Raw genomic sequence first — 12,660 nt, 5'->3', positions numbered from 1 at the left:
GCCCCAATCTCCGTTATCACCATAACCAGCACTTGTTCCAGTGGTTTACCAGCACTGGCTCAGTGCAGTGCCTCCAAAACAATCAGCCACAAAGTCCCCATCCGAATTTGCACATACCACTGGTCCATTTTTGCACAGGAATGCTACAGTTGCCTTGCACAGCTTATTTAATAGCCTACTAAAACAGTGGCACATCCTCCAGATTATGCTACTTCTTGAATCTGCTAAGCATGTGATGACTGGTGTTTATGAATCAAGGGTAACCTTTCCACTCCAAACAAGGAGGCCACACAGTAACCTCCTCCAAGAAGCAATACTCCTTCCATCAGGTAGATGCTACAAGCAGATGAACATCACAGTGTTCAGATTCATGTCCCACCCCACACTCTTTTTATTCCAAGAAATTCTTGTATAGAATTGAGTCATTGTAGAAGAACATCCTGCACAGTACATAAGAAACATGTGGTTTCATACACAACTTCTGTGCAGCTTTGCCAATTCAGCTGTGGGCAGGAGAACCATCCTAGTCCCATTAATTCTCCAGGCTCGGATATCCACTCCAGGAGTGCATGGAGAGATGATAAGCAGGGGGTTACTGGTGCTGGTACAAAGGTCTGTAAAGCACAGTCTGTTTTCATGCAAAAGGGAAGGTGTTTGATGAAAGTTTAACAGACAAAAGACACAAAAGGGACCTGTCTGTGGGAAGCAGGGAAAACAGATGAGTAAATCCCACTAAAAATAGCCAACATTTGAAAGTCTCATTACTTCGTGTTTACCTCTTGTTTCAACAACTCTGACACGGAGATCCCGTCAGTTCTTGTTTGTCAGAAGGGAATACGATGGAGAGACTATGACAGATTACAGCCACAAAGCACTGTTCAGTTAAAAAGAGAATCAAGTATCCTTACCCTTGTTCTGTCCTCAATTTCATAGATGCGAAGCTGCATGGGAACATTAAAGCTATGCAGGATATTTCCACCAAACACCAGAGAATCTACTGGAGTATAAACCGCATGTATCCACCCTAGAGAGGGAAAGCAAAGAACTGAGAATGCCTCATACTATGTAGCATTACAGAGCAACTTACAATCAAGCTTTAACCACCCCACAAACTCCCCTCTGCAGGGGATGAGAGGTTAAAAGGTGGCTCATAGCCACATTTTAAGACTAGTCACAGCAGAAGAACAACATCTTATGATGTACAGTCTTAGAACCCTCTGTAAATTGGGTTCTTCTATTTATTCACAGCACAGTTACAGTGTTTACTGGGAACACACAAGCTTGTGACTCAACCACATCCATGACTAAGAAGTAAATTCAGTCTGTTCAATACACTTGGCTTTCAGATCTATCTACTGGCACCTCCAGCAGGGTTGCAAATCATGTTAGCAGTGGTGGTGGGCTAGGGCTGTGGAACTGGACTGAGTCACACCAAACTTTTCACACCAGCACCAGAGCATCCATCTTCAGATGTCAACAGTTTCAAATGATTACCAGCAGCCCTCCTTCAGAGGTGAAAGTTTCACATCCTATTATCAACTTCCTGAAGCAACCAAAAAGGTTTTTCACTGCAAGCTGTAAGTGAAGGGATTTAACATTTCTAGTACTGGAGCTGATGAGGCTGTTCTGACCCAGTCCTGCAAAGGACTGAATTCATCTCACAGGCGCCAAAGTGAGGGAAGAAAACCCAGGCATAGCAGTTCAGGCAGTCACACTCCAGCTCTTCTGTTTCTGCATTGTTTGCTTGGTATGTCAGCAGCTGAAGCACTGGCTATGCAAGACTGTAGCCTCTGATCTCTGCAGTGAAAAAGGAATTGATCCTGCTAATGATCTGGGACCCACAGAGACCTGACACTTTTTTTTCTTCTTTTTTAATGAAAAGCATTACAATTTATAAGCCAGCAGACAGCAAAGCAACATAGGGGGCAGTCAATTTTCTCCTAACTGTGCAGTACTTCCCATTAAAGCTGTGGCAGCTTTCCTTCACTTCCAGATCAGTGAGGGAGCAGGAAAATACCATTCAGTTAAAGGGTTCTCCAGCTAGCAGCCTCGAAAGCTCTCCTCTGCACCAATCTTTAGACCATAAAGGCCTGCAAAGCTGCATCTGAGGCGGCCTTGAGCCACAGCAGATGGCAAAACTGGGGCTTTCCTTTAAGAGATTATTGGTAGGAGAGAGACAGGAAGGATAAGAAATCAGCACTTGAATTTTCTCCCTGGAAACAGAAGCTTACTGCGCTGGATAGTTGTCCCTGAATTTCAGAATCACAGAATGGTTGAGGTTGGAAGGGAGCTCTAGAGGTCCAACTCCCCTGCTCGAGCAGGGCCACCTAGAGCCAGCTGCCCAGAACTATGTCCAGGTGGCTGTTCAGTATCTCCTAGGATGGAGACTCCACAACCCCTCTGGGCAACCTGTTCCAGTGCTCAGTCACAGCTCTGATTCCACATGATAAATGTCACGCATATAAAAACAGCAGGTGGCTCACAGCTCTGGCACTCTCGGTATTATTGCATCTTTCCTGCTCTAGTTAGTATAATTTTGGTTACAGAGTCACTCACAATGATCCAGCCTGTTTATTACTTCCAAATCAAGAACAACCAACTAGAGAGGAAGAGGTTTTGTCACATAAGGGTAGTGTGGCAACTATGTACATCAATACTCTTCACAGCTGAAGGAGTTCACCACATGAAATACATCAGTCTGTACTAAGAGCAAACTACTGGAAATATAAATGATCTTCCTGATCCTAGTCTTTGGGAAGGAAAAAAGATCCAAGGTCAAGGAAGCTGGGGTCTACTTCCACTACGTAATCAAAGACTGATGTGGTTGGGGGAAAGAATGGAAACCATGTGCTGAAGCAAATCTGTTGCTGGATCCCCGAAGCCTACTGGGTAGGTGCTGAAACACAGGGACAATCTGTGACAATTCACCTTCACCGTCAGGTTTAGACCTGAACAAACTGGAGCTCAAAAAGGTGAAATGACCAAGTGAGTGGTGGCAGAAGACAGCTCAGAAACAGCCAGTTACAGCAGAACACTGAAGGGTCCTCACCCGCACTTCCCACTGCAGTTCTCAGCACAGAGCAGCCAATGTACTGCTCAACAAACATACTGGAGCTGGCAGATGCAACAAGTTATTTTAATGGAATCATCAACATCATTCTAAATACAATTTGTTATCAAATATTTACAACTTAAGTAAAAGGAGTAACTGAGCTGAAACCTGGCTTTTTAGTCCTGTATGAAAGGTAGAAAGGAGATATCCTTCACTTTGCAAGAAATAAAATGAAATCCCATCAATGCAGTTGTTCCTCAAGTGTATGATTTTACTACAACCACACAGTTGCCTCCTCCTCCAAATTCTATTTCCTTAGTGAAAATGTCACACTAGAGTGCAGTTGTTTCACTGTTTCTTGCTCTTTGGGTTCCACTCCTCACATCTTCCCTGACCTCTCGACTTGGCCCCCACTAGATGCCAAGGGTCTTTGTGTTAATAACCACTAGACTTCCCTAGTAGCAGTCCCAGTAATTTGGGGTGATGTGAAAGGGTCTATCACTGGCTTGAGCCAATGCCCCACAAATGGTGTCCCAGACATAAACCCTCAACAGAAAGATTAACCAACATTAATACAGTTTTAACCCTGTATTGGTGAAGAACTGGCAGAGGCACAAACCAAAAGTCTTCTGTAAAGAATCTGAGACACCCTGTGGTTCTGTAGATAATGTATTTAATTCCCTACCTACATTTATAATCCAAGTCTAAACTCATCTCAGAAAGAGTTAGTACCTTCGACTCCTAACTTCTGAACCAACTAAACACTAGGTCCTTCAAGAAGCGCATATTTCTAGTAACAAGACTGAAAATGCTGCTTTTTATGACACAGTTCTCAATAACAAAATCCTGGGATAACGAAGCACTAAAATCCATCAGGATTGGGAAAATACAAATAAACCAGAGACTAAGCAACAAGGAGAAAGCCATTAACTGTAAAGTCCTTAGAAGTAAAGTTCTTCCCCCTAGCCAAAGCAAGGTGTGGGATGACTTCCAGGCATAGCTCAGGGATGGGCAAGGACAATGCCTGTGGGTACCACCCCTTCACTGTTGAACACATTGAGCCTGGCACCAGCTAAGTCCTAGGGAAGCCCCAGATCTCCAGCAGCTCATGTGCTCCCACAGGCAGGATCCAGCTCACAGCCCCTCTGCCAGCGACAGGATACAGCCCTGTCAGAGGAATCACCTGCTCATAAGAGATTTTGACCACTCAGCTATATAACAGTTTTCAGTCACACACTGCATCCCAAAATAGTTTTGACTTGCCTGAAGAACACACATGGAATATTAAAACTGCAGAGACAAAAGCACAGGACACTATGGGCAAGATCAGACAAAAAAGATGGAGAATTGACAAGGTAGAAAAACCACAGGAAGATTGGCACAGACATGACAAAGGGGGGGGAACCCCAAACTCCTGTTCTAATATTAACAAGGCTGTGTACAGAGAAAAACTGAAGAGGCCAGCACCAGAAAAAGTAGAAGTAGGAGGAAATTGATGAGTAGAAAACAGGAAAGAGTTTCCATGAGTGTAATATATTGTAAGAACTAAGCTCTGAAACAGATAAGCTTGGATGGCACATTCAGTTCATTCCCACAGCTTAGATACAAGCACGACTCAAACCGAGGAGGATGAATGTTCATTGTGACCATTTGCAAACAAGAACACCCATCTTTTAAGCTTCCCAATTGCAAAGGTTTTTAAAGAGGAAGACAGACCTCCAGAATAGGAGCAAGCTGCAAGTATACATAAGACGAAAGGGACAGCCAAGGAGTTGCTTTAAAATCATCCACACGATACATCTGCCTGTCTCACCTTCAGCCATGCCATTACTTTTCACTGGATGAATTGACAGGTCTGTTGACACGTACGATCACATCACTCTGTGCTGTCGTGTCTGCTCATGTATGGCTGCATCTTTCAGTTCTCACAGCAAAAACTTGCCACACAGCCTCTGATCCAGACACCTCTGAAGTGAGTGTCATCAGTTTTCCCCTCCATGACTGCTTTCTACCATTGAGACAAACCCTGCTGCTACTGCACAGCCCTGTGTGCTTCATGGCTTAGTGCAAGACAGGAGGTAACATCTCTCCCCTTGGTGATACTCTCAAACACTGTAATATTCTCCAAAAAAATGGAAAGAAACACAGCATAAAACGGCATAATTTAATTTTTCCTTAATGATAAAAAAAGACTGCAGTAATATCAGAACCAATGGACTGAAAAAGTCAAAAATCAGTGGAATAAGATATTGTTCCCTTTTGACTGAAAGACACAAACAAAAGCACCTGCTAAACATTATCTAAGGCTACAATTAAAACCTACACATGAAAGACACACACTGTGTGGCTTCAAGGATTAGTCATGAACTAGAAAACTCTTCCTCACGGGTGACCAGTTCCAAACCAGCCTGTGCTGACAGTGCTGATGACTGAGTGAACGTGGATCCAACCCATCCTTCCCTCACAGGCTGGTCCTGGAGCTGGGGGCTGGAGCAGCGGAGCAGCCCCATGGCCACGGCCACCACACAGTCCTGCCCTGGGAGCAGAGGACTCCTGACCATGTACCAGCCATGAGCTCAGCTAAATGGGGATAAACAGCCTTGGGAGTACAGACACCGGTCACAATCCTCATTTCAAGCCTCAACAAGACAATTGTCCATTTACTGTTTTCCTCAAGTGTTTTTTTAAATTCCCAAAGCCATCCCAGTTTATGAAGCCAAGCCAACACCGAGCAGGAATTCGATTCAGGAGGCTCAGAAATACTCCCAGCTGATTTACAGTTACGAATTATTCCATCAATAAGATACACTTGAATATTTAGATGTTATCTTCTCTAGTAAATCAAGAAGGTAAAATTAACAGTAACAAAAGCTTTTCTGAACAGTTAAAAGAAAGATATGATCTCATCATCTTTTGAATTTTATAAAACAAGTATTATTAAACACTACAAACTTGTTAGAAGATTTCAGGGGGCTGCAAAATTCCTCCTGTATCTTCAAGGATGCAATCACCCATCCGAGAGTAATAAAAAAGACTATTAAGTTATAAAGCTATGGGGCAAACAGACTACAAGCTCCAAACCAAACCCATGGTGCATCCGTTTCCATTAGCACTGAACACATATTTGTGATATAGAAGACATATATATTTTCCTGCAGCTTGGGGTGGAATAGACGAAATTTATGTGTCTCAAAAATAAGAAGTGACTAAAGAGACAACCTCAGAGTGGGCACTGCCAGCAAATGAAACACTATTTCTCTCATCTCAAAAGAAGGATGATTGCACTGTAATAGTGCCCACGACCAAATGTATCAAGGAAACATCATGTTTACAGTTTAAAAGTCAAAAAACTATTAATTTTGCCTCAGTAGTACAAGCAATACAGGAACTCTCAATTTGATATCGTTTGATAAGAATTAGGTAGAGCACTGCAGAGGAATGGAACTAAAAATCCAACATTATGCTGTCACCTCCTATCTGAAAGCAGACACCAAGGGCAAAAAACCCTCTCCTCTCTGATCCTCTCCACTGATTTTCATCACTTGGTCCCTAACGGTTCCAGGCATGGAGCTTCCATTAATGTCAGTGGAAGCTCCCAAAACGGGAAAAGCTAAAGAGCAACCAAAAATAGCCCGGCAGCTCTGCAGCCCCAGCACAACTCCCTGCAAAAGATTTACCAGTCAGATTTTAATAGCCTGTCATTCTCCTTGCTATAAAGATTCCACGCTACCTTCTGGCCCCGCCACATAAGAATTCATCAAATACTGCCTGGCAGAGCAGAGGTGACCTAAGACCACACACTCCTAACGGGCAGAATCCTACTGATAACCACTGACACAGCATCTGAAGCACTTCAAATCCTTGCAAATGGCTGCCTGGAGTCCAGCACAGAACTTCTCTGTCTCCTTTCCTTCCCAAAAACATTCATCCGAAAAAGCCATTATTTCTGTATTTGACTGGAAGCAAGAACTTTGGAGCACTCTCATGTTACCATAATAATCACCACAGACCAACAAGAATATTGTGTTAAGACTGCGGCTCATCCTTCACCGCTCAAGAAATTGAGAGACTGTAATAGCATCTTTCCATGTCAAAGACCCCAAAGTGCATTACAAAGAACATAAGAAAAATAAAGTAAGACTAACAGCTTACTCCTCAGTGGAACACTACCAACTCTGAGGTGAAACACAACTGTTGTAAACCAGCAACTCTGGTGAGAACTTTGGAGAGGAACCAGACAGGGACACCATGTCCAGTTTACAGTAAGTTACCCTGTCTGGACTTCAACCATAGCAATGCCTAATAAATCAGCACTGCAAAATTCTTCTACAATATCTAATCAAGTGGCAAGTGACTTCTTGGACCATTGTTTTATGGACCGTGTAGTGGCCTATTACTGAGACCATTACCCTCAGAGTTAAAGAACAGACAAGAGTCACTGAATATGGCCCAGCTATTTAAGGATTTGTGCTCCCCCACAAACACAGCTCCCTGAGCTACCAGTCCACACACATCACGTTTCACCTCTTCAGTACACTCACCATATTAGAGCTACATGTTTGGAAAACCTACAGAAGGAACACCCATGCAGAGTCAACCCAAAACCAACCCTGCTCATGAGTCTCCTGCCTCTGACCAGCAGCAGAGGCTCAGAAGAAGACTGTGAGAGACAGGTTAACCCTTGGTAGTATTCACCATCTCCTATCAAAGGAGAGTGTTTGCAAACTTTCTTAGAGCAACCACACTGCAACCACACTGGCATCAAACTGTACCCCCAGTAAATGTGGCAGCTTCCTTGGAGGTCACCAAAACTGGTCTTCACAAGAAGAGAAGAAAAATCCAAGTTTCTCCATATTCTGGCAGACCACATTATCAGTAACAATCCAGAACTGGCTCAAGTTCACCTTTTCAGGTCACAAAATGATTACACTCTTACTTTACAATTGTAACAGAGACAAATACTGCAAGACACATTCTCCACAGGAGACTAGTCACTGGCCTGCTTTTCTATGTCCCAATTCTGCACGTGCAAACTCTCTTGAATGTGAAGCACAAGTCTCTACACCAAGCATATATACACATGTGTGAAAGGTCTTTGTTTTTGAGAGATGCCTGGCGGGAAATTGAGGAAAAAAGCAAACAAGATCAACATATTTCAAACTACTGCAATACCTTGTTTGTGGAGGGCAACAGGGAAGGGGAAGGACAATATCCGTGCCAGAGCTCCACCACTTACAATCAAAATGACATATTCAGCAAGACTAAAAGACTCAAAAGAGTGAGTGGATTGAAAAAGGATTCATTTTTTATTTTGTGTATGCTTAGTTTTGAGCTTGGGTTTAGGTAACAACAGGGTTTAGGAGTACACAGGAGAAACTAACGTGGTCTTCAGACAATCCAGATGAAAGGGAATTCAATGCATGATGTGCCTACAGTAATCCTGAGCTGAACAAACCCAAGGGATGCTGCCCAAACACTGTTCGTAGTGATGAGAGATACCCAAACTGCTTCTCCACAACACCTCCACAGTGGACTCCAAACACCTCACACATCCCCCCTGCAAGTCATCACTGGACACGCTCATGGTATGGAAGAAAGCTACAGCACAACTAATGCTGGACAAGCTCTAGATTTGATTGTGACTGATAAAATTTTGTTGTTTCCCTACTGAGACAGTAACTGAACACTGAAATTATGCTTTTCCTCCTCCTCATCACAGTTTATACCTGAAAAGAGAAACACACTCTATAAAGAACTTGCCTTCTATTTGGCATGTAGGTCGGATATGCAGTAATCCACCATAGCAGAGTAAGATGTGTTACCTTGACTAAATTTCACCTGTGTTGAACGCTTAACCAAAGATCAAACATTGCTGATGGTAACACACACAGTGAAAACAGCCCGAGGGCTGCAGCATTCCTTACTAAAATCTTCCTGCATAAGGACAAGTTCTCCCCCAACCTGGGAAAACAACAGTCAAGTTTCTAGAGAAAAAGAAACACTCATTTGCTGACACTGGTAACAAGTACAGCTTCCTCCTGTCTTGAGCCTTCAGCTGGTTTAACACCTTGAATCCACATCTAACCTCAGCGGGGCACAATGTGGTATGTATCTATCAATCAACAATTATGCTGACATCGGTTTAAACAATCATATTAATGGAAGAAGCCAGATTCCTGGTTGATTTCATCACTTTTCCACAGACTTTACCAGAGTTGATCATCCTTGACTCATCAGTGGGAACTGGGAAGGTGGGAGGTGAGAACTTGTAACGGTGCTTTGCTTGTTTGGAGAAGTCCTATGAGGCCATCAGGAGCACAGCTCGGCTCTGACGCAAGGCCCCACACAGTATCCCTCAGAAGCTCATTTCCCCCAGCCCATACTTCAGAGAGACTCCGAAAATGCTGCAAGAGACACCCTGGTCTGAAACAACTCACTATGCTGACAATACTTTGCTCAATTTCTCCTTGATACCAGAGCCATAATCGTGTCTCTCTGCGCTTTGCAGGTTAGAAGCACAGGTAGAAACTAACTGGTTTAAACTTAATCCTGAAAGGATGATGGCAGTGAAGGAGAAGAAAATACCCTGAGGCCCTGGTGAGCACTGTAATTATGCTTTCTGCAAGAATAATTCCCTTTCTTGTCCAAGTGGTTTGTAGTTTCAAGGATTTACTGGATCTACTGCTGATCCTAGATTTCCAGAGAAACCTTCCATCTCCCACAAGCTTGTGATCTCACTCCCTCACGTGTCTTGTTACAGTCTTCTCTACCTACTTCATCCTTACACTGCTATGGTATAACCACCCCCAAAAATTACTTAAAAACAGGAGCAGAACAGGCTATTTTATGGAAAAGGTCCTTTCCTGAAATGTTCTCCATTCACAGTCCAGCTGAGCACTAGCTGTATCACTCCACACTTTCTGTGCCCAGACCTGTAATTAGAATGCATTTTCCTCATGGGTGAGTTGAGGCTGGTCAAGAGTTTATCAGGCTTAACGGAAAGTATGGGACACACTGATTTTGTAGGCACCCACTATTGGAACCTCAACAGTATGAGCACTTATAAAGTACCTACAAAACACATTCAAACATTAACTAATGTGACAGGCACATAAACCAGAGCAAAGGGGTTGTAGGAACTGACCTATTTTACACAGCCACACTCAGTTCACTGACCTGGAACAGCCCTTAATTAGGCATTTCCATGCTCTTAAAACAAACATAGAAATAATGCCCTTTCACATAAATAAGAGATTTGCAAATAAGTTTTCTGAATGAAATACAGCAGAGCCAAAACCCCTGAATCCATGAGGTGCTTACAGAGGAATTATTCATTTGTGCCTTTCAACTACAGCACAGAGCCTAAAGTGTTTGAGGTATCAACATTTCTGTACTTTGGGCCTTCCTAAGAAAACAGAAACTAAAGTCAAACCCCACATTTGCAATCACTTCAGCCACCATGTTACAGCTGTGTCCTGTACAAGCTCCCACAACTTGCTGTATTCCAACTGCTGAGCATGACTAAACTAACATACAGAAAGTCTTATTCGTAGGAGGCTGTTCACAGGGGAATGAAGATAAATACAAAGATGCAGTAACGGGATCTAAGCAAACAGCACAGGCACACTCAAACACCCAGTTCAAACAGTAACAGCACATTCTGACCTGTTTCAAGGGAAGACCTAATTCCTTTATAATGGATTAACTCCTCCACCTTCAAAGTCATTTTGCCTGTCACCTCCCAGGCTGATATTTATCCAATACTTACAACTGATACTAACAACACTCCCTAGTTGACAAGAACATCATTGCTGCCTTCCCGTAAGCTTCATTCTCTGTCTCCAGGATTGAAAAATAACAATCCTATCTCCACAGAGTCATTCTAGCACTGAAAAACTACCAACCTGTCTTCCTGTCATGTACAATAGCTACCTCTATTTCCCTGGTGAGATCCACTAAACAGACAGAACGTGTTCTATCATTACAAACTAACTTATGGTCCCATAACGGCCAAAGAAAAGTCTGGTATCATCTCACTATCCTTAATCCAAGTTAGGCAGGAACAGAAAGGGCTGAAGCCACCAGCCTTGAAAGCAGCAACTATTTGGTTGCTTTGCAAGAAGAGCCTGAATCATCCAACACAGCTACTGAAGTGGGCAGTAGTGTAAAATTAAGTATGGCTGGGCTACTGGAAGGTGTCCAGATTCACACAACCTCCATCAGCAGAAATTCTGAAGAATTATGACAATAAAATGAAGTTGTTTCCCCAAGAAGCAACCCTGAGGGAGCACAGAGCCTGCTCTTCCATGTACTGGAATCTCCACTGAGCTCCATCAGGGAATCAAGACCCACCTCTGGCTATAGACAGAGGCAAAGCAGTAGGTTACTGAACTGCAGGTGAACCCTGCCAGGAGAGATCACAAAACCAGAAGAGTGTTTTTTCCAAGAAAGGTAACAACAGCAGAAGTCAGTATGACTCTGATGAGAAGTGGTGGACTCACAGCCCCAAAGCTCCAAGTCCTCTCTCCTTTTCCCCAGTCCAGCACAAGAGATCACTGCACGCATTTCCTCACAGTACACTTTCCATCAGTCTGGATAACTAAGTGCACTCAGTCCCTAGCCAGTCTTCTGCTACAGCAAATGAAGAGTCAATACAGGGCTTAGAGGTGCAGAACAGTTTTACAGAGAGCTGTTAGCCAACCACAATTCCAGCAATTCCAAACCCAGTTAGTTAACAAGTGCTACCTGAAGGAATGAAGAACGTATAGCCTTGTTTCAGCTCAATTCTTTGGCATCGTTCCACCCTGTCTCCCAGAAAGATATCACTTTGCTTTCCTGAGAGAACCCATTCTTCATAAAGTTCTAGATTCTGCAGAGTAGGCGGAATCAGCCAGAAGATCTAAAAATAAAAGAAAGATTTAACCATTACCACCAGTCAACAAAAATACAAACCTGAGAGGCTCCAACAAGGTTATCATGTGTTAGACAAATGAACGCGGAACACCAGGCCTGTTTTCTGCACAAAACACAGGTTTTCCAGGTATTGTGCACAGAAGCAGACAGCAGCAGCAATTAGTCCATGTGCTGGATGTGGCAAGGTAACTGTCAGTTGTCATCTCTCTTCCATGAAACATCTTACTCAGAAGATGCCTGCACAGTTTACTTACTGTTTAAAACGGTGTGTTGGTACAGTACAACTTCATTGGACTATATAGATGAACAGTATCTGTGCCCCATTTATTTCAGTTCCCAAAATACCCTGTCTATACTACAATTGGGAAGAGCAGCCTAAACCAGTAAAGATGCAAACATAGCTGTCCATGCTGTATATGATAACGCTTCTGTATCCTGTAATATTTCAGTTCCAGCACAGAGTGCATGTGCACACTAAAGGAACATGGAATCTCTAAAAGAGAACAGCAGCTCTAGGTACAGGAGACTTGAGGGCACTCTGACCCAACAAGGGTATATACACAGCCACATACTCACTGCAAGACACTTCTAAACCATGCAGCAATAGCAAGCCTGAAAGCACCACCACCAGCAAAGAACTCAGTTTGTATTTCAAGTAAATTACTGGTCTGTTTCCTAAAGGTGAATGGTGTCCT

The 12,660-nt window shown here is 43.2% G+C and overlaps 1 protein-coding gene across 10 annotated transcripts in view; it reads right to left on the bottom strand.

The window, feature by feature from the left end:
* KDM2B (lysine demethylase 2B) overlaps positions 1-12,660 on the bottom strand; it is a 119,490-nt gene that overhangs the window by 61,633 nt on the left and 45,197 nt on the right. For all 10 annotated transcript variants that reach the window (XM_030500992.1, XM_030500991.1, XM_030500993.1 and 7 more), the window contains 2 exons: positions 11,798-11,951; positions 909-1,024 (listed from right to left, as the gene is read on the bottom strand). In XM_030500992.1, coding sequence (XP_030356852.1) covers positions 909-1,024; positions 11,798-11,951 — 270 coding nt within the window. The remainder of the gene's footprint in view (positions 1-908; positions 1,025-11,797; positions 11,952-12,660) is intronic.

This window comes from Strigops habroptila, chromosome 11 (assembly GCF_004027225.2).
Source record: "Strigops habroptila isolate Jane chromosome 11, bStrHab1.2.pri, whole genome shotgun sequence".
Lineage (NCBI taxonomy): Eukaryota > Metazoa > Chordata > Aves > Psittaciformes > Psittacidae > Strigops > Strigops habroptila.
This window is presented reverse-complemented; position numbering and strand designations above follow the sequence as displayed.